Source organism: Pleurodeles waltl, chromosome 2_2 (genome assembly GCF_031143425.1).
Source record: "Pleurodeles waltl isolate 20211129_DDA chromosome 2_2, aPleWal1.hap1.20221129, whole genome shotgun sequence".
Lineage (NCBI taxonomy): Eukaryota > Metazoa > Chordata > Amphibia > Caudata > Salamandridae > Pleurodeles > Pleurodeles waltl.
In genome coordinates this window covers 510,147,684-510,169,658 of record NC_090439.1, presented here as the reverse complement: position 1 = coordinate 510,169,658, position 21,975 = coordinate 510,147,684, and the positions used below count along the sequence as shown (strand labels likewise).

Genomic DNA, 21,975 nt, shown 5'->3' with positions numbered 1-21,975 from the left:
ACCTTCTACCTTCCATTACCTGAGCAATATTCAACACCGGCCCCATCAACATCTTCATTCATGCCTTGTGTGTGTATTCCGTAAATGCTTAACCTAGTCCAAACACGCTTGAATCTGAACCCACTTCTGACTCCATGATCTAATTTTCTAAGTTTAGTTTTATTATACTATAGCTCCCCACCATTGCTCAGAAGAAATTTATATTCCTATATTGTATTATCATATCAGGTCTTCTTTGCTGTGTGTCAAAACTGACATTGTGGTAGTCTGGTCTCAGTCTTCCTACAGTTATGATACATGATGATGACCAACTAACTCTCTATTTTTTGCATAGGTGGGAGTGGCACTTTCTTTCAAGTTCTGTCCTTCCTTTTAGGTGCTAGCCTGCTAATACTAATACCTAACTTCCACCCCCTTAAGATCCCATCCTGGTAAAAGCATGCAGTAAGAAGACTTTCTCACTTCATCTATTCAGGTAGGAGAAGTACTATGTATTGAAGTGAACTTCTTTAGTTAGTACTCAACCCTTACTGAAGAAAATGTTGTCTGTGTGCACTAGGTTTTTGTAGGAAATAGGCATGGGCAATCATCCCCTGGTGGTCAATAATAGTTGGAGAGGGCAATAGAGCAAGGCTCTAAGTAAACGACATACACTTTATTTTAGCAGATTAAAAATTACAGGGTGCACTAAAAGACAACAGTACAAACTAAAAGTCTAAAACACCAAAATAAAGACTTGAGATGTAATTGAAGTAAAAAAAATAATATCCCCTTTATTCTTTGCAAATATAACCCCGTCCCCAAAAAGTCCAGCCTTCAAGTCCTTCCCTTTTCCCTCCCCTCCCTCTCCACCCACAAGTGGCTCCCACCAAAACATATATTTTTTTAAAGGGCACTGTCTATATGGGTCTGGGGCTGCTCGATGCTCTGCTCTATCCTGGTGAGCCGGCTCTCCAAACCGTCCATCCGACGCAGGATGCATCTTTGAAATGCCCTGGTGGAGCAGGAGGGTGCAGCAGCAGGTGCAGTCAGGGACCCTGACTGCTGGCTGTGGTGCCGGCGATGTAGTGGCCGTGAGACTGAGGGCTGTTGTGCTCTCCTGCAGGATCCTGGGTTCAAGGCAGCTGTTTCAGCCCCTTCCTCCTCCAGGATCACCAGGTGCTGGTACTCAGCCCGAATGTTCACCAGCCGGGCCGCTATCTCCTGCCTAGTTGGTGATGGTCATTGGGCAGGAGTAGCTATATTGAGGAAAAGAAAAATAACAAAAGGCAAATTGTAAACAATGGTCTGAACAAACACTTGTTCAAATGATAGACAGTGGGTGGCACAATAACAGATATTGCTGGTCCCGTAAGGACGATGGAATTTGATGTGAATATTATTTATGATTAGGAGAGTGACAGGGTCAATATTTTATTTGTTTACCTACACATGCCTCACATAAGAAACACTAACTGACTGGTAGAAAAGAATCAAGGCAGAATAAGACCAGATTAAAAGGTTGGTAATTACATTTTGTTTTCTTTTAAAGGCATTTATAGTAACGAATTAGACACATTTAGTGGGAAAATAAAAAATAATTACCTCACTATGATGAGTAAAGCATTATGCACTATGCAGTACAAGTGCTATGCCAAATTATTGAAGGCATGCTAGCCAGCGCTTCAAGTACATTGCTACTGTCTGCAGCTCAGGTTGCTGGAGCTGACAATTATCTATTTTTAATTCCAATGGCATTGCGCTTCCCCACATGGCTCTCACTTTGCATTGCAATGAATGATCTTTCAGTTTATTCTCATTTCTCAGGCCCCTTCGTGGACCAACTAAGACTCCTTTTTTTGCAATGCATGCATACTCGTATCAACGTGAAATTGCTTGGGACTGTACACGCTCAGGGGTAGCTACTCCATTTGGGTGGAGGAGTGTTGCCCCCCGCCAGCAGCGGCATCTGCAAACCTTTACAAGGAAACAATAATAAACAGTGTTTATTATCGTTTCCTTATAAAGGGGTGGGGTCACTGGGGTGATGAGGAGTGAGGGGAGTGCACAGCGCTGCCCCTCAGAGCGCATGTGTGTTTGGCCGGCCTACACATTTGCAGTAGGCTTTCTCCAGCCCAGCAACACTTTTGCTGGGCTGGAGAGAGCCTGCACAGGCTCCCTGTCTGCCTGTAAGCGACCTGGCTGGGCGCTCCCAGCCAATCCTGACGCTGCTCTGAGCATCGTCAGGATTGGCGCAGGGCAGGCTGGGTGCCTGTGCCTGCCTGCAGCGACGGAGGAGAGGAGCGGCGCAACGGAGTAAGTGTTTGTTTATTATTTTTTTTTATTTAACTTTTATTCCTACCGGAGCTCCCCTCCACTCCCCAGTGCCACACCCACCCCTTTCATGCAGCGCGAGCCGTGACTGTACACGCCATATAAAGTCACAGATAATGCTTACTCACTGATATCAATAATTCACTATAGAATTATGGGGAAAACAGGGGAGTCTACATTGCAATGGCTTCTTAAATAATCAGCCAAGCAGAGTGCCTACCTACAAGTATAAAAATCAATGATGTAGCACTGAGCACCTGTAATCTAACGTAAACTAACCGTAACTTACCTCAGAGTAGAAGCTGCATGCTATTTGGAAAAAAAGGTCAGCATTATAGAACACAAACACAATACAAATACAATACTCACCAAGCCCTGGGATCTGAACGGCTACCAGGTCGAGCAGGTACTGCTCTCAGTCAATAATATCTTCCCAGCGGTGCGTCAGCTGCTGGGTGGTGCGCTGGGCTTTGGTGGCGGCCTGGACCAGCCAGCGCACCCTAGCCCAGCCCCACTGATGCTCCTGCAGGGGGTAACCACTAACAGGCCTGCTGCCACCATAGTGGGGAGGTGGCGCTGCACTTAAAAAACAAGTGCTGCCATCTCCTCCTCGCTGAAGATCGGACGAAGCTGCACCCCTTGAGTGCGGCACAACCACAAGGCAGGCGGCCGCTGCTCTGGTACTGGGTGGGTAGGTTAGGAGAAAAACAAAGAAACAGGAGGAAAAGGAAGGAAAAAGGGGAAAAAACAAAAATACAAAAAGTCACAAAAAACACAAAATAAATGAAACCAACATAAAAATAATGAGACACAAAAAGAAATACTAATACAATAAATAAAAAATAGGGGTAGCTCAAGTATGAGGTAGAGGATTGCAAAGATTAAGGGCAGATAGGAGTAAAAGTCCCAGCACCATAAACAAGATGGTGATGCCCTTGTGAACCACGTGGTGCCATGTGCATGAGATTTTGAATCCAAGTGCGCACTTCACAGTGCGTGGGACATCAAACGCAATGCGAACAGGTGCAACTGAGAACTCCGCCTGCTAGCAGAACTCAGCGTAGCACAGCAGAGTTTCTTTGCTAGTTCGAGGAGTTCCGTGTAGCGTGACTCTGCACACTTCGCCCAGGCCTACCCACAACCAGAGGTCCTCAAAGTATCTGCCTGAGCCAAAAGGAGCAGCTAGTGCCATCAGAAGCTACACAGACTCCCAAAAGCATCCCACCTGCCTCCAGCATGAAAGTAAGAGACAGCACTAGAGTGTGTAAAAGAAATCAAAGACATGTTAAGTGACCAGGTTCAGCTCTGTTTATATACAGTGCAGCTTCTTTGTATTGAGAAGGTAAGGTGAAAAGCACAGTTGCAGTGTCCTCTTCACCGTCATCTGCCATTGCTTGTAAACCTCACCTATATAGTCTGAATTGCTATAATTGCATCACATGCATCACATGCTCTCTGACTCTCCACCTTGCCCCATGACTCTACCCAATTCATCTCTAATCAGGTTGGTTCTCCAAACTATAATCGCTCACTCTGAGCAAGACTTTTCTCCCATGTTCATGTATTACCTTTGCCTTCCCTCCTCTTTCATTATTCACCTTTTCTGACATGTTCAATTCCCCTATTTTCTGCCCCTCTCCCATTATTCCTGAGCCATCTTTGAATCTTCCATGTGCCTGTCAGACACAGTCACTCATTATCCAGAAGTAGTCCTCCCTCTTATAGTCTTTACTTCATGAGGCTTCTTCTGCCTCTGACCGACACTTCCCAATACTTTTTCTACATCTACACAACATTGTTATGTAGTACATATTTCACTCCCATCAAGTACACCTTGGCCAACTGTTGGATTAAATGTCCCAAGGGTAATGCTTCTGATTGGCTGGCTGTTAAAAAATAAACATCAATACCTGCAAAAACCATCAGCAGGGGATAAAATATGTGTTTTCATAGTGCATAATCACATGAATATGGAATATATTCCACAACATGAACACTTGGGCCCATATTCATGGGAAAGTGGAGCAGTGCTTAGTAGCTAGTCACCTTGCTGCGCTACACTGTGTCACTGGAAAAGGGCAGGAATGCGCCATATTTAAGGCATACGGCGCATTCCTATCATTTCTCCCTACGCTGGCACACATTGAGCTGCCTAGTACCAACATTGGCACCCTTGCATCATGGAGCAAGGATGCCTCCATTGCATGCAGGATTGTTTTTGTGCAGGAAGAGCTGCATTGCATTACTCCATATTTATGGAACCCCTTAAAGCCACTCATAGTGCTTTGCGTGGCTTCACAAATACGACTTAGAGGTTTGTGTTCCACATGTACCACGATGCGTGGTGCAAGCATGATGCAAATCTGTCATAAATATGTCCCTTGATGTGAGTAAAAGATGAGATAAAAATGCAAAGTTTTAAGTGGGCTTGGGAGTAATTTTTATTATAATGAAGTAATCGAAGTAGTTTCAATAATTCTGCTCTACCCTTTGATGTGGAATTACCAATAATAAAGCAATTACACTCACTTGCATAGTTAAGAGTAATTCCTACCCCAAGTGCACATTGAGCGACCACAAGCAAGCTGCTCATGCTCGCTATTCAGGTTCTGTTGCAGTTAGTGCTATTTCTTAGCACAAAATGTATTCTCTCATCCATTTTAACTGTGAGGAGGCATTTATTCTAAAAAAAATTGTGCTAAATGCAGAATTACACTTCTCGCGTAATTCTGTGTAATCATACAGAATTTTTACCCCGAGTTTAAGGGAAACTGTAATTTTCTTTCTTTCAAGATTAAACATTGGTTTTCACATTCAAATCATTCAATCAAAATCATTATTTTGGAATTTATATTTTAGTGGTAGGTTTTTGCGGAGCCTTCTTTTTTATCTAGACTCCATATTTGTCCCCCAGAATGTTTCATATCCTTCAAGCTTTCTTTGTTTGTCATCATTTTACTGCCATGCTTCAGGAATTTAATATGTATACGCCTATTCTTTCACCGGTCATGGATGTTATTAAGTGTGATCTTGCAGTGACCTACACGTCTTGTCATCCATGAACAGCCCTGAGTTATCCAGGGAATAAACTACAACTAGCACGTTGGACACCTGCGCAGAATGCTCCATTAGCAGGCTATAACTACTATTACCTCTATGTCCTGCATCCTCGTCCCAGTCATTACTTGTGAGGTTGGTACACTTATTATGGTTTCTCAGATTGTTCTTGCTGGGCTTGAACCATGTGCAGAGACATTTTTCTGTAACTATTGACCTGCTGATGATTCTGTGCCTGACTGAGTTTTATATGGTCTATATTTTCATTGCTATGGGTCCACGGAGAGGAGATCCCATTCGCAGTGTATAAAAGATCATTCATGCAGCAGGTGAGGTGTTCGCTTTTCAGGCTGACTATATTTTTGCTTTACTGAATTAACATTCCATGCTTAAACACTTAGGCACAGTTTGTGAGATTGTTTCCAGCATGGGCAGGCAGACAAAAATGCCACTATATGGAATCAGCTTCCATTTCATCTCATTTTTTCTCCCTTGAGGAAGAGGAGAAGGGAGATCGATGATGAAAGGGTAAAAAGACTGATATTGGAGACCATAATGAATTTAAAGAAGCTCTATTATTAAAGAAGACAGAGACTGTGTCTCTGGATGATTTGTTGTTGTCTCCTACAACTGAGTCCAGAAATGAGGTAGAGGCTCTTTCTGATGAGTAAAAGGTACATTAGGAAAGAGACTTTGGCTTCAGTTTTGGATCATGTTTATCTTAATACGTGTTTCCCTGTGACTGACTCTTCGCCTCCTTCTTATGAAACCGTGTTAAGGCTATTTAATAAATCAACTCAAGTGGATATTCCATATTCCAGGTGGAAAAAAAGGTGTTTTTCTGTATTTGGCTTAACACCCAGAAGTTTCACCCACCTCTATCTGTGACGCATTAGGATCTCACGAAAAACAACTTCTCATCTCTCTGTCTCTCTGTCTCTCTCGCTTTTGTCCTTCTCCTCTCCTCAACACTGAGGGATGATATTTGAATGAATTACATCCGACTAAATCCATTACAATATATCGTACAATTCATACTTCGGGTTTCTCAAATCATAACTCCTCCATAAAGGGTTACCGCATGTATTCAAAATACAACAAACCTTCATTAATGAGTGTGCTACCCTTTGTATCAGCAAACATCCCTTTGATAACAGTGTCAGACACAAATAGTCAACCATCTCACATTGAGATAAAAAAAACACTCAAAACATTCCACCATAACGACAAGCATTGTATGTGGCCCTGAGGCACTATTCAGGATTCAGGCAGGCAGCACAAGAGACAAATCCCTTGAAGTAGGCCTAAAATCGTGCCTGCATGGCCTTCCAGTCAGGGGTGATACCAGGTATGAAAGCCAATCTGTTTGGACAGCAGAATACTCGGCCCTCTGTGCACCTACTTCACCTCTGACAGCACTCTCGTTTTAGATGGAGTGTTTTGATGCTTTCTCACAATTACCATGGAAATACCTCAAGGCAGGAACCAAGAAGGAATGGGTGCTTCATCTCATTTTCTTGTGTATTTTCTTTCTGAGTTAGGCTTATCCTTGAATTGGTTTCTCAGAGAAGAGGGCCTTAACTAGTTTTTTGCCAGCCCATGGAGTTAGATGTCCTGGTAGCCATCTCAGTATTTTTCTCTTGATGTCTACCAGATCCGCACATAAGCTTTGGTAGGGCAGTCCCTCTCTCGCAGGTTCTTTGCAAGCTTGCCCGCACCAAGGAGTACAAATTTGGCCTCCCCCCACAGCTGTGAGGTAAGGAAGTTGTGAACCACAAATGAAATCTTCCTGACTGTAACCTGACCTCTCAAAGGTCATATGGTGAAGTGACTGATGGTCTGTGTGGCCAGTGGACAGTGGGAATCCCTGGAGAAAGAGAGATGAGGAGAGAGGCACAATTACATGGAGCTGGCAGTGGTGATTAGATGCTTCACCTCCCCCCTCTTAATTTTGGCCTCATTTTTGCACATGGTCCTAGTTACTGGTCACAGGCTCCTGCACTCATTTTTGGGGACCAGAACTTATTTTTCATAATCTGACACAGAGCTAAAGAGAGAAAGGCTTAGAAGGAGAAATATGGAGGAAGAGAAGAGAAAAGACCCTGAGGTGTCTAATAAGCATCCCACAATTAGAAATGGAATACAAGCAACCAAAAAGATAATGTTTTCCTTCCAGAAAGTCAACTGTGTTGTAAGCTGTAGTCTATAGACATTTCCTGTTCTTTTACATATATTTAGCATTTTTGATTAAAACTCTGCTTTGCTATATTTCTGTTTTGCCTCCGGAGATCATATTAAGTTATTTTTAATGAACATTTGTTAAAAGGATTCTGTTGCTAAGGAGCACTCTTGGGTCTTTTGTATAAAGGATGGGACCACTCCGCTCTGGATTGCTTCACAGATGGACCACAAGGAGGTGGTGAGGGTATTGCTTCTACGAGGAGCCGACAGAGACTCTACGCGGACAGTGAGTATAGCACTTTACGTCTATTTTCTTTGGTTTAAAACAAGGTTATATTATAGGGGACTGACATGTTGGTTAACAAAACTCTACTATTACATATTTTTACATTTGACAAATGATTTTCAATATAATTGAACCTGAAGCATAACCAGTGCTAACCAAAGGTGTTAGAGATCTTCCGGACTCTCTGCGTGGTTCATGTTCTGCTTCCATGCAACGTGACTGGTGGAACTTAATCCTCTGCTGCCTCCACATGCTGTGTGACCTGCAAGGATCAACAACACTGCCACCACCGAGGACATTCCCAATGGCCTATAAGCCCTAATTGCCAAAGATGTGCAACCGCTGCCAAGGCTTGCCATTCTGTTCAATCCCAACCACAAGATCTGAGAGGTGGGGCAGCTGCCTGCGATCCCGCTCCAGCAAACTAAGTGGCTTACAGTGTGACCACGAAGAGCACACCACCAGTCTCTAAGCTAAGCCACTTCCAGTGAACAGGAATATGGGAACTAAACTGAATTAATGAGAAACTCTAGGCATATTTATAAGTTGCGTGCCCTGCCAGTGTGTCACTTTTTGTGATGCAGCGGTGGTGCATAGTGGAGGCATGAATCTACAAGGCAATAATACAAAGCTATTTTGCATGGCTTTTCATAGCCTTGCAGATATGGTGTAAGGCAATGCAGTGCAAGTTGCTGCATTGCCTTCCACTTCGTCAGGGAGGAGTACCATAGGCTTTGCGGTGGAAGTTTCCACGCAACACCCATGGGTTTTGGCGCATTCCCAGATTTACAAGAATCTGTAAACCGGGGAAAGCATCAAAACTGTATGCCTGACCGAGGAAAAATATCTTTATTTCTCCTCGTTGTCTCCTCTTTTTATGTGTGCCGCATTCTGCAGCACATATAGAAAGAGGAAAATGCCTTCTAGGATGTTTTTGCACAGAAACGTGGCCCTTCCTGCACAAAAACAATCCATCCAACAACACAGACACCCTTGCACCATGGTGCAAGGGTGCCTGCATTGGCACGGGGCAGCAGTGTGTGCGCCAGCACAGGGGGAATGTGCGCTGTATCATTTGAATGTGGTGCATTTCTGCCCTTTTTTAATTGGTGTAGGGTATTACAGCAGAAAGGCTTGCTGTGCTGCCCTATGCCAATTCTTTGTAAATATGCTACTGTATCTTGAACTTTAAAGATAAGTCAGGCCTTTGGGAAAATAATAATTCCTTGCATGAACTCTTTAATTCAAGATGTGTATAAAATGATCTAAGAAATACTCAACATGGTAGCGGCTTGCACAATCTGATAATGAGGTCTCACCTATGCCTGATTCTGCATATGACCTTTTATGGCTGCTAAACCCTGTAGATATTGTGGACACCATAAGAGTTTTGTTAGGTCACTGTACCTATAGTAAGTAATGTTGAACTTGGCTAGAGCCCCATAGGTGTGAATGTAGAATCCTGTAGCTGAATCTGCATTACTGTGTGTTGTACTTCATTTTACTGTGAAAATAAAGTACTTCTCTTTTTATTAAGGCAGCACTGGGTTGAACAGGAAGTATTATGTCTGTTGTTTGACTGCGTTCTGAGTCTCTGCTCCCCACACTAGGTCCCTGAGAAGCTTTTGGCTGCTCACCTTCGCTACCCTGAAAGTCAAGTTTGGAAAAGGTGTTCTTAGCCCAGTTTTGCAGAGCCATAGTAAGAGGCATACCACAGCACCAGATGTAAACCACCCCACCGCCTTGGTTGTGGCCCAGTAGCCGGTGCCCGCCGCATGACTCCTTCTGACAGGAGGGGTCTGACAGGAGATATTTAAGATTACAAGAGCCCGAAAAACTATGTTTTCCTAGCATATCACACAGCATTAATGAGGTTATGTGATGTGAGAAACAAAGAGGCCAGCTAAATGCTTTCCACATGTGGCTAGTGTTAAGTAGGAATGGCATGGTACCTTCAGCTGGTAATTAACAAGTTAACAAAGAAACATCCCCTTTTGACACATGTGGAACAATAAGAGCACTATGATTAAAACAGGTTTCCAGCCTGAATGCTATTGTTACATATTGACTTTAAACCCAGCCCCTTCGGCATCATTCCTCTAGTGTATATGATCACTGAACTTCTCGGCAACTTGAAACATTCTGAAAATGTTCAGAATACCCCAAATTAATTTAGACATGCCTCTATTTGTACTAATGTAATCCATAAGATTTTGCACACACAGCTGTATTTTCTGGCATCGCCACCTATGTACTAATTTTTTTAAGATTCACCAGAACCCAAATCATCTGTTGTCACAGCCTGTTAAACACTCTTCAGTCGAGCAGCATACATCGCGTCAAATATTTTACAGTCAACAAGACCATTTGTACATTTATAGTTAAGTCTAATTTTCCATTGAAAAGCAATTTATATTTTCCTAATAGTTTTGATTCGAATGTGCATGGACATTTTCACCTGCTTAGCTTACCTGATTAAGTATCGGTATGTCGAGTTTCATATAGATGTATCCAGGAAGGGAAAGGTTAAAGAGGGGATAAAAAAAAGCATTTTCACTTCTTGTTTCCCTTCTAAATATCAGGGGCGGCCTCTCCGATATGGCAGAGGAGTGCGCACCCTGCTGGTGAAAGCAGAAAAATAAAGGAATAATAAAAGTATTTTACTATCCCTTTATTTTTCTGCTTTCATAGGGCGGGGCGGGCCAGCCTCTTCCATGTCAACAAGTGGAGGAGGAGAAGTGGTGCGCTTCTAAGTGCACATGTCAGTTTGGGCAGCCATCCAAGGCCGGCCGAACTGACATGCGCACTTAGAACTCTCCATCCAGCTTTGTTGCACAGCCGGGTGGAGACCAAGCGCCGTGTCCCACTCCCTCCCCGAGTAGCATTTCTGCCCACTCAGGCCAATCCTGGCACTTCTTTCTTGCCATGTAACAGCATTAGAGAAGCGTTGACATTGGTTGGGGAGGGGCGAAGAAGATTGGAGGCTGCTGGAGTGGTGGAACACGGAGACAGCAGGTAAGTTTATTATTTTTTTTAATGCCCCTTCATTCCCCTCGCTCCACATGCAGCCCCCACTCCCTCTGAGCTTCATGCTGCTCCTTGCCCCCTGCCCCCTCACCCCTTCCTGCCACCAGCCTCTACTGGTAATTATGCAAAGCAGCATAAATTGCAAAACGAAATTACAGCATTCTTGGCTGGAAACTAGAACTTTATTCAGAATAGGGTATTTTGGTATTGGTTCAATAGTTTTGCAGTACCTTCATGACAATGGGGTGAGGAGCAAGTTTCAGGATATTAAGTAAAAACACTGCCTTGTCCATTAATCCATTGAATGACCACTGGAGCCAAATCAAAATATAAATAAATACAGTAAGAGAAGGAAAAAAATTTGCCTTTATCCATTGTGAATAGCTACGAGCTGGGGTTGGCCCATGGACGCAATCTGATTGGCTGGTCATGGCAGGAACGCTTTTGCTGTTGCAACCATTACAGAATGCAAGGACCCAAGCCTGTGTCACAAAAAAAGATTTAGGGGGGTTCAGAGGGTAGGGGATGAATTTCAAGAACCCAGAGACAATATGCATGGGTTACAAATACATATATACACACACACCCAAAATAATAAAGAAACACCCCATTTTCACTAATGGATCGGGAGATGTTAGAGTTCAACGAATCTGGTTGCTGTCCGGGTCCAAGGACCCTTAGACAGAGTCTGCGCGCCTTGTGGTATATTGGATGGCTGCCTGATGCCATGCACTGCAGGCTTAGGGCCACGGGGCTGGTGCCATGCCTGGCCTTTGCAGAGGTCATATGTTTTGATCATGATGCACCCAACCTAAAGCCATGTGCAGCAGGCGTATTGGCATGTGGGTTGGCTCACGGCTCTGCTCAAGACAGGGAGGACAGTGGATGGCGGCCCTCCACTGAGAAGACAAGCTCCAGAAACATATCTACTTCTTGTGGTCAGACAAGGAATTCCTTTCATTTATTCTCAGATGGCCTAAAATAATTGCCATCATATAGATTGCCCATCAAAATGCAGATGCTATATGTTCACTCAGCTGACTGGAATACAGTGTGATCTGCTTCCCCACCGTAGGGCCTTGGCATCGAGGTGATAATCAGGAAAAAACACCCACCCCTGTGCCAGTTCATTTAAAGGGAAAGTGCACAATGAAATTCCTTCATTTGTTTTTTATATTTGCAGATAATACATATACCGCAAAATATATCTACTTAGCAACACTTACATAAAAGAAACAATATAATTACATGCAGAGATAATCATGCTTAGTCAGTTCCTTATGTATGGCTTCCATAGGAAACCTCTATCGTTTACATCAGATTCTAAGGGGCAGATTTAAGAGCCCCTAGCGCATCCTTGCGCCGCATTAGCGTAATTATTTTTTATGCTAATGTAGCCCAACGAGGCCAAAATCGCTGCGCCAAATTTACAAAGTGGCACAATGCATGCAGTGCGCCATTTTGTAACCCTTTGTACTACATTATGCCTGCACCGGGCCTCAATGCTCTTTGCAGGATTAGCATCAACATTTTTTTACACTAATCCTGTAAAGCTCCAAACTAGCATCAAAAAGTTTGATGCTAGTTCCCTAACTACCGCCATGGTGCACTGCATCTTGGATATGGTGCACACATGGTGGTGTTAGGGGGGCACTATGGGGCACAAGAAGAGGCCTTCAGGCCAGGCTGACAGGGTTCCCTTACAGACCGAAAGTAGAAAGCACAGCTGCAGGAGGGGAATAAGGACAAGGAAGACGGTAGGAGTGGTTAAGGATGGCACTTAGGGTATTTACTTTTTACATTTGGGTCAGGGAGGATAGGCCGTGTTATAAATGGCTCCTTATTGCTCCTTTGCCCCTGCGTAGCTGTTCAAAACAGTGGTAGATGATTTGGGGGCCATACATCGCGTAAAGTTATAGATAAGTAAAAAGTGAATAATGGGGATGCTTTTCACATTGGAAAAAGTGACATCATAGACAAATGTCTCCATTATTCACTGTTACCCATCCATAATTCTACACATACAACAGTGGCGTTGTTGTCACATAACAGACCCACGTGAAGAATGTCAGTCTGCGTTTTTTTCACTAATATCAGTTCTGTTTAACTCAGCGTAATTCATTTAAGGATTAAGAGGGTAGGAAGACATTTAGTGAAAAGACACTAAATAAAGACTTGAACTAAAATGTAGAATCAAAGTACACGTTCAAACGGGCGCAGAACACTAGTATTGCACGTGTCGTGTTCTGGGCCCTAGGCCCACATGCTGCTTAAGGAACGACACAGATACATAATATGGCGAACTGGCCAAGAGCACTCAGGAAGGGTGCGGGTGGGGAATGAAGGCCAGCCCTCAGGGAGTGCTATGTGTCAGGAGACAAATATGTTTTCGGCAGGACAATACAGGGCCCAGAGATTAGGGATGGGAAAGGATAAGGGTTGTGGACCTCAGAAAGATCTTTACTTTGCACACGTTTATAAAATTGCATCCGATTATAATCTGCTCATACCAGCTCGCATTTCTTTCTTTTCTATTGTGTTGAGTCGGGTAAATTCATAGAATTGCAAGTTTCTCGATGTGAAAAATATAAATCCTAAAATTGACCACTAGGGGGAGCAACTGGCCAATTAATGATTTTCAACTATTAAGTGATTGTAGACAGATGCCTCCTTCGTGTCCGAAATTGATAAACTGCGTTAAGAAAAGAATGGCATTCCAGACAAGGGGTTAATTAATTGACTCTTTTGTAAAATATAAAAAATGCAGGGTTCGCATTCAAGCCCGACCTGCGTGCGTGTGTATGTCTGTGTGTTCTGTTTTTTTTTCTTTTCCTATGGAGTGGAATTACCGAATGCATAGCTGCCACGGTTTCATATTGCTATATGTGACATTTTTATAATTTCAGAGTAATTATGAGTGACATTTCACCGGTTACAATGTCTCGCAAGCAAAATCAAGCGGAAGGCGAGGGAACCATATAAATATCGCAATATATCGAAAATAATTTTTTCTAGCTTACGTCAATTAAGGACACGGAAGCGATGATTGTGCTTTCTCTTTCTTTTACTGTCTCAACACAGCAGCTAATCAAAAGACAGTAAAACAAAAAACATCAAAACCCATAATGCTTTACAATAGGTCAAATGTACCAATCACCACTGGAGACCACTGCCCATATATATCATGACCCCTAGAGTCACTTCCACTTTCTTTGCCTAAGTCAGATAAGCATCAAACATCCAAAATGAAACTTCTTACAGATGAACTATTCCAACCATCACCAGATCCGAGATTCTGGAACAACACAAGCCAGCTCAACAGGAGCCACATCCAGAAGAAACTTCCAATGAGAACGAAGTCTACAGCGTTGTCTTCTCCAAGAACTGAGCAGTGACAAAACTTCACAGAGTCTTCTGATCAGACCCTAAAATAGCAAAAAATAACGGAGGGTAATACCTCTCAAAATAAATGTATCAACACCAACATTTCTGTGAGCAAATATGTATAAATGCAAGGGAGTGCAAAATCCATAACATATATAATCATACAACACCAAAGATTCTTCACAATTATATTTCTGACAAGAGACATAAATATGTATATAAGGGAGGGATGATCCTTGCCTCCGCGTGAGCTAGAAAATGTTTTATTATATATCAGGACCGGAGGCTCCGATTATGCTAGTTTAAAGCTGTCTAAAGACCACAGTAGCAACATCAACAACAGGTTTGTGATAACATTTACGAAAAGTATACTCAGAGGACCAATCCACACCCTCATAATGTCCTCTAAACGAGAACTTAAAGCATAGGTCTTGGAAGCCATGGCTCCCCTTGATCAATGTGCCCCAATTTTTTTGATATTCACACCAGCCTCATTCATTAACCATTTCCTTCTTCTAGATAATGTTGGTGACGAAACCGCCTTAAATGGTTTCTGTTTTGAAATTAATAATTGACCACTAGACTCTTGTCTGAATTCATCCGCGACCACTTCATAATCTTTCAAACATTGAACTACACATAATTGTGGATTATCAGGAAACATTGGATAAGTTACTGACCTGCAATTAGTCTTAGTCCTTCTCATGATGGTAAAAGAAATACCATCAGGAGAATAAACTCTCGCAGCCAAATCCAAAGCTCTGATATCTGATGCTCTTTTACAAGAAATCAACCAGAGCAACATAGTCAATTTTGCTGAAATCTGTTTTCGAGAAAGATGCCTATTAGAATGCCAAGCATCTAAAAAACATCAAAACGGCATTCACATCCCATAAAGCAGAATATTGGGCTTGAGGAGGATTTGACAAGCGGATACATTTAATAACTTTACATACCAGAGGATGTTCCCCTACAGGTTTACCTTCAATATGTTCATGCCCAGCAGAGATGGCTGATCTGAAATTATGAATCGTTCTATATGCCAAACCTGAACCCGCAAGTTCAGCTAAGAAATTCACAATCAACTCAATGTCCGACCCCACAGGAACGAGACCCCTTCCATCACACCAACTACTCCATCTGCGCTAGGCTGAGGTGTATCTCTTATGAGTGCCTGTTGCCCAAGCCTGTTTGATAAAATTTGCAGCTTGCTGCAAAAGGCCTGGGGAATACCATCTTGACCTGAAACCATCCAAACCATCAATACCAGTTACTCTGACAAGACCAGTGGATGTTGAAGGCCCTCCGGACTCATCAAAAGATTCCAACGAGGTGGAATGAGAAGTGGAGGAGCGCAAGCTAAATGTAGAGCTACCAGGAACCACGGTTGGGCTCTCCAGAATGGGGTCACCAGAACAGTCTCTACTTTCTGTCGTCGTATATGAGACAGAACCCTGGAAATCATCTGGAACGATGTAAATGCATGCTCCCAAAACTGTGTCCAATCCTGAAAAAAGGCATCTGTTGCCAGAGCCAGAGGGTCCGGACGCCAGCTGAAAATTTTTATTACTTGAGAGTTGAGGTGTGAAGCAAACAGATCCATGTCGCAAGGACCTCATTCTCTAATTATCTGGAGAAAAAAATTATTGGATCCAGTTTCCAATCGCTGGAATCCCTCAGAAATCTGGAATTCCAGTCCGCTATAGTGTCCTGGACACCTGGAAAATAATCCGCTAGGACAACCAGACGATGACTGGGGCAGTAATACCAGAAGTCCTTGGCAATTTCTGTCAAAATCCTGGACTTCGTCCCTCCCAATTTGTTGACATACCGTCCTGCGGATAAATTTGTCCATCTTCAATAACATGCAGCAATCCGTCTTCTGCGGGGATAGATTCTTTATGGCAAAAGAGCCCCCTAGAACCTCCAAACAATTGATGTGAAGGTTCTGCTCCAAACTCGACCATCGACCCCCAGTCACCAAAGAACCGCAATGGGCTCCCAGCCCCAACGGCTGACATCTGATTTGATCACCACCTCTTGGTAAGAACCAAAAATGGCCCTGCCGTTCCAAGCTTCCATATGCTGGAGCCACCAATGAATCTCCGACCTCACTTCGACAGATAACGAAATCAGCTCTGAATAATTCAGACCCTTCTGCAAGTGTCGAATCTTGAGTCTTTGCAGAGCATGATAGTGAAGGGGAGCTGGAAAAATGGCCAGAATAGATGAGGCTAAAAGATCCACTAACCTGGCAATCATCCTCAATGACACAGTCGGGCTGACTAATGCATACCTCAATTCCCTCTTGATTTTGCGAATGTTCTGAGAAGGAAGAATAAGCTGAGAGCGGAATGAGTCTGTCCTGAAGCCCTGGAAGTCTATCACCTGAGACAGACTCAACAGTGACTTCTGCACATTTATAAGGAAACCCAGGTCTTGTAAGAGATGAGTGGTCCAATCTAAATGAGTCAGGAGAATCTGTACATCCTGAGCCGTCAATAATATGTGATCCAAATATATGATCCATCGTACTCCTTTTCCTTTAGCACAAAGAAATTCTACCACTGGTCTCATCAGCTTTGTGAAGCACCAGGGGGCTGACGACAGACCAAAAGGTAGCGCATTGAACTCCAGACAGTGGCCTTTCCACAGGAATTGTAAATATCTACTGTGCGGATGAAAAACGGGAATCGAGAGACAGGCATCCTTTAGGTTTAGGCAGACCATCCAGTCGACTTCTAATAGAATATCTCTCAACATGTGAATCCCTTCCATTTTGAAGTGTATGTACAAGATCCAAAAATTTAAATCTTTTAAATTTAACACCAGGCGATGACCCCCGCCTTTCTTGTCTACTACGAAAATGGGGCTGATAAAGCCGAACTGGTGAGGGGAAGAAAAACGTACTGCCCCTTTGTCAATCAGAGCTTGAACCTCTAAATCTATAAAGGTCTGATCTGCAAGGGAAAAACACATTTGAAGAGGGCGTTTCAAAAGCTTTGGAGTACTGATAAACTCCAAATGGAACTCCAAGACCGTCTGAGGAACCCAAGGATCCCCAGAAATATTTTTCCAATTGTCCAGAAACAATCCCACACTGCCCCCAAGAAGTACTTGAGAATGTGGTATAATGCTTACCGGAGTAACCAGCGTCCTGAATTGATTCCCACTGACCCCTTCAGGGCCCTATACGGAATCTGGAGTATCCTCCTCTGGAGCGGGTGGGATAGAAGATAGAGTCTTCAGATTGATCCGCATACCAACCTCCTCTCTCTCTGGGGTAGTAGTTCTGAGGACTTGCGGAAGATCCTCGGCCGGACATTCACCCTCCATAACGATTGGCCCTAAGAAAAAGTCCTCTTTTAAAAACCTTTTTAAGGGACATCTGTGCCTTGTAGAGGGAGGAAAAGGTAGAGCAGAACTTAGCCAGTTCTTTAATAAAGGAAGAACCAAATAATAATCAATCAACAAGAGGACCCGCCTCTGAGGTGGCTAAATCATTTAATTTAGGGTCAATACGCATGAGTATGGACTTCCTGCGTTCTGAAGAAATTGAGCAATTCATATTGCCCAGTTGACAGACGGCTCTTTGAGCCCAACCAATTAAAACATCAGTGTCCACTGGGGTCCCAGATTCCTTGGTGTGGAATGACATTTCTAGAATCTTTGTCAAAGGACCAGCAACTTACCTTGGCAGTTACGCCACAACCTATCTAGACCCTTTTTTAGGTCTCTAGCGAACTTTTTCATAAAGGTCACCGTGGTAGGGTCTATTTCTGGAGTGTCTATAACCTTACCCTCCAGATCCAGTCTAGGGCATTGCTCCCGAAGGCGGGATCGCACCTCTTTATCGAAGCTCCTGCGAATATTGGATTGAACATACTTCGCCACTTCTGGGGAAGGGACCCAATTGAACGCCTTGGGGTGAACAATCTCTGTGGGATCGAAATCTGGGACCCTGAGAGGGGAAGCTTGCTTTTTTGGTTTCTTGCTGGGTCCCAGAATCTCAGAGTCATCAGAATCCTCTGAAGAAGAATTTTTGTCTGACAAAGTTGGGGAAAACCCAGAGTCTTTTTTGGTGCTATAGTTATGTTCACTAGCACGCTTACGCCAAAGTTTCTCAAATGCGTCAGCATGGCTGTCCCCCGACACAGAATCCAATACCTTATCGAAATTCTTAGATTTTGATTTAGATTTAGACCCTTTGTTCTGAAGTTGGGATTCCTGTAGCCAACCCTGGGTGCGTGTATAATCAAAAAGTTAGCCAGAAAAAGATCCTAAAGCCCTGACAAGGGCATTGTTGGCAGACTGTTGATCCCTGTTATCAAGGGCTTCCACCAGGTTCATCTCTAACTGATTTCTAGATTCCTCAGGATAATAACCTGATTCATGCTCATCTCATTGAGACCTTCTCCTATATATATATATAAAATACACAATTAAAATCAAAGAGATACAGGATATTAATATAGGGAGAGTGCAAAAGTCCCTGACAGGTTAAAAGTCCAATAAAATGTGGAGGGAGCAGCCTGTAGCAAAATCCAAGCACTCTAAGCAAAGCCTCTTTAGATTATTACAGCCCACATTTTAAATGAATCGGGCATATAGGGAGCACCAGAGAGAGACAGAGGGGGGCTTCCAGACGCATGCATTCCAGCAATACAAGCCGATCTCCCAGAGGAAACTCTGTAAAAGATCAGCTCATAAAGCTGCAGCGCGACGCAATGAGGGCACTAGAAATAAAAATGGGACTACGCACTAGTTGCGTAGTCCGTTCCCGCTCCCACTCCACAAAAGGGCTGAGTCGGCAAGAAGCCGATTGCAAAACAACAAAGCGTGAAGCACTGAAAGAACAATTATTATGCGAACAGAATCGCTTCGCTCTAATGATATGAGAAAACACCTAAACAGTGCACAAACTACAGTATCAGTCAAAGAAGCAAAGTAAGCAAAATTAGTGCTTATCTGCTGCGGAGCAGCAAAGAAAGAGGAAGTGACTCTAGGGGTCATGATATATATGGACAGGGGTCTCAAGTGGTGATTGGTACATGTGACCTATTGTAAAGCATTATGGGTTTTGATGTTTTTTGTTTTACTGTCTTTTGATTGGCTGCTGTGTTGAGACAGTAAAAGAAAGAGAAAGCATAATCGGACCCTCCGGTCCCCCTATACCTCTTGCTATACACCAACTCCTCCTTGTGGTCTTTGATAAATACTAGGAGCGTACCTAGCAAAGTGAGATACTGGAATATGAAGGATTTACCACAGTTGTGGACACAGTTCTGTTGCGTTACTTTTTCAGGCATTGCAGTAATGCAGAAAAGTGACCTGAAATGTGTTATTCTAACGACGCAAGATGCATGACATTTGCAGGGGTACAAACGGAATTCACAGATACCAATATTTTCAAACTGGGAGATTTTGAAAAATGACTCAGGAGAATCCTCTCCACAACCCTCTTCAGCCTCTACCTAGAACCACAATGTGTGATTCTCAGAAACTCTGTGATTCTCTTCCACCTCTACGCCGATGATATCCAAATACACTTGAAAATCTCATCTCCAGAGGATGTTGCCCTGCTTTCAGATACACTCCTAAAAAACTGGATGTCCAACCACCATTTAACACTCAACCCAACTAAAACTAAATTTGTTTTGATCTCACCTCCAAAAGCAAAAACACCTGTACAAGAATGGATGGCCAACTCCCCCGCCTTTGTAGGCTGCCCTGCCATTGTCACAAGTGCCAGATCACTCGGCATCACCCTGGACAATTGTCTTAATCTCCACAGCCACATAGCAGCCATAACAAACAGCGCACAACACCAACTTAGACAGCCTCGAGGCATCAGACAAATGATTCCGGACAAGACCTCAAAACAGTGGTGCAGTCTCTCGTTCTCTATATAGACTAGACTATGGAATCGCCCTTCTCTCAGGCATTCCCAAAATTCACCTAGGCCCGCTGAGAGCAGCACTACATGCTGCAGCATGCTTTGTCCTAGGTTTCAAGAAATGTGACCGCATTTCCTCTGCCTTGCTAACACTCCAATGGCTCCCCATTGAAGCATGGAGCCCAATTAAAAATTGCTTACATCACCCACAGAGCCCTGCATTCCTCCTCACCCTCCTATCTAAACCAAAAACTGAAAATCTCTTGCACAAATAGGTGTTCCATAAGTACCCAATCCCTTCTCCTGGAACCCCACCACCTTCAGGCGGCAACAATATATGATTAAGTCTTTCTCTAGCAGCGCCACTAGAATCTGGAAATCTCTGTCTCCCTCACTCCGTCTAACCACCTGCCTAGCAACCTTCAAAAAGGATCTCAAGCTCCTCCTATTTGACAGACATCTTGGTTAATTAACCCTCGACCAAACTTATTTACTTTCTCCAATGCGCCCTGATCTGCCTTCATGTAACTGTTCATGTCCTCTGCCCTATTACTGTAACTGCCTCTTGTGGTAACTCCTGTATACATACACTGATGTACACATCCGAGTTCAATTACTATTAATGTAACCTGCTGTAACACTGTATTCTATGTGTTGTAAAGTGCTCTGATGCCTGTGGGCCATGTCCGCGCTACATAACATTGTAAAAATAAATCAAATAAAAGATGTTTTTTCCCACTGTCTTATATTGCAGCAGAGGCAATTTTAGGGGACAGACATCTAAAATAAAGCCACTTTTGGCTTAAAAAATCGTAAGTCTCTCATCTGAATCGGGTCTATTGGCATGTATGGGAATTCTGGCCACGTGGTCAGGACTGGCCCGGTTTTCCAGCACCTAGTTTTCCCTGTTGGTAAAATTGTATGATGCTTTGACTACAACAGCAGCCAAGCCTCATCCTCTGGTCCCTGATAATGACAACCTTCTTCGTATGCAAGGGGAAGCTTGCAATCCTCCCCACTGCTTAGACTGTCCTCTTTCACTCCCCTACTCCCCAACCACCACCCCTCCATCCTTGTATTCAGGGAAATCACTTCTCCCATTTACTGCTGTTCAAGGAAAACAGTGCTTAGGAACTCCAGCTTCCCACCCCTTAAGTGGAGTTAAATACTCCACTTGTGGCAAAGAAATCCACAGTAGTACATAGATTTATGCCTGCTGGAATCCCTTTGTGGATTACTAGCAGACATACAAAAATATGTTTTCAATCATCGATTAACATTTATGACCAATTTTTCCTCTATAAATAGTACCATTTGTGCTTAGGCTTGGTTGCTCAACCTTGCTCTCCTATAAGAGGCACGTGCTAAAGGCGAGTACTTGGTCATCCATTCGAAGTGCATTACTATTATGGCCTCCAGACACCAGCGATGAATGGCCTTGCTTGTTGCAGGTGACCTTCAGTAGCACCTGCTTGCTCTAGGCCCACAAAAAGGCCTCAAAGATGTTCGCCGAGTACTAGATTCTGTTGGATGATAGAGGTTCCCCAAGTTGGTAGTCCTTTTAACGTGAGTAATGATCATCCCATTGACAGGGCCACCTAACACAACTAAATGTTGATGGCATCTTATCAGTAGTTATGAAATACAGGCCCTTTTCCCTGTACCCAAACTGCCTACCATCTCTTCTCATGGAAATCCATGGTGTGTGCCCTCCTAACTGCCATAGCCTCCCTCCCATAGCCATTGTAAAGTCAAGTGCATATGTGTCGGTTTGAAAACTCTTCCACAGATGGAACAAGGAGATCTTTTCGTGTTTATCTCTCAACTACAA

At 43.4% G+C, this 21,975-nt stretch overlaps 1 protein-coding gene across 1 annotated transcript in view; it reads left to right on the top strand.

Annotated features, from left to right (window-relative positions):
* ANKRD29 (ankyrin repeat domain 29) overlaps nucleotides 1–21,975 on the top strand; it is a 585,479-nt gene that overhangs the window by 534,769 nt on the left and 28,735 nt on the right. The window contains exon 7 of the mRNA XM_069220024.1: nucleotides 7,739–7,837. Within this exon, the coding sequence (XP_069076125.1) occupies nucleotides 7,739–7,837 (99 nt within the window). The remainder of the gene's footprint in view (nucleotides 1–7,738; nucleotides 7,838–21,975) is intronic.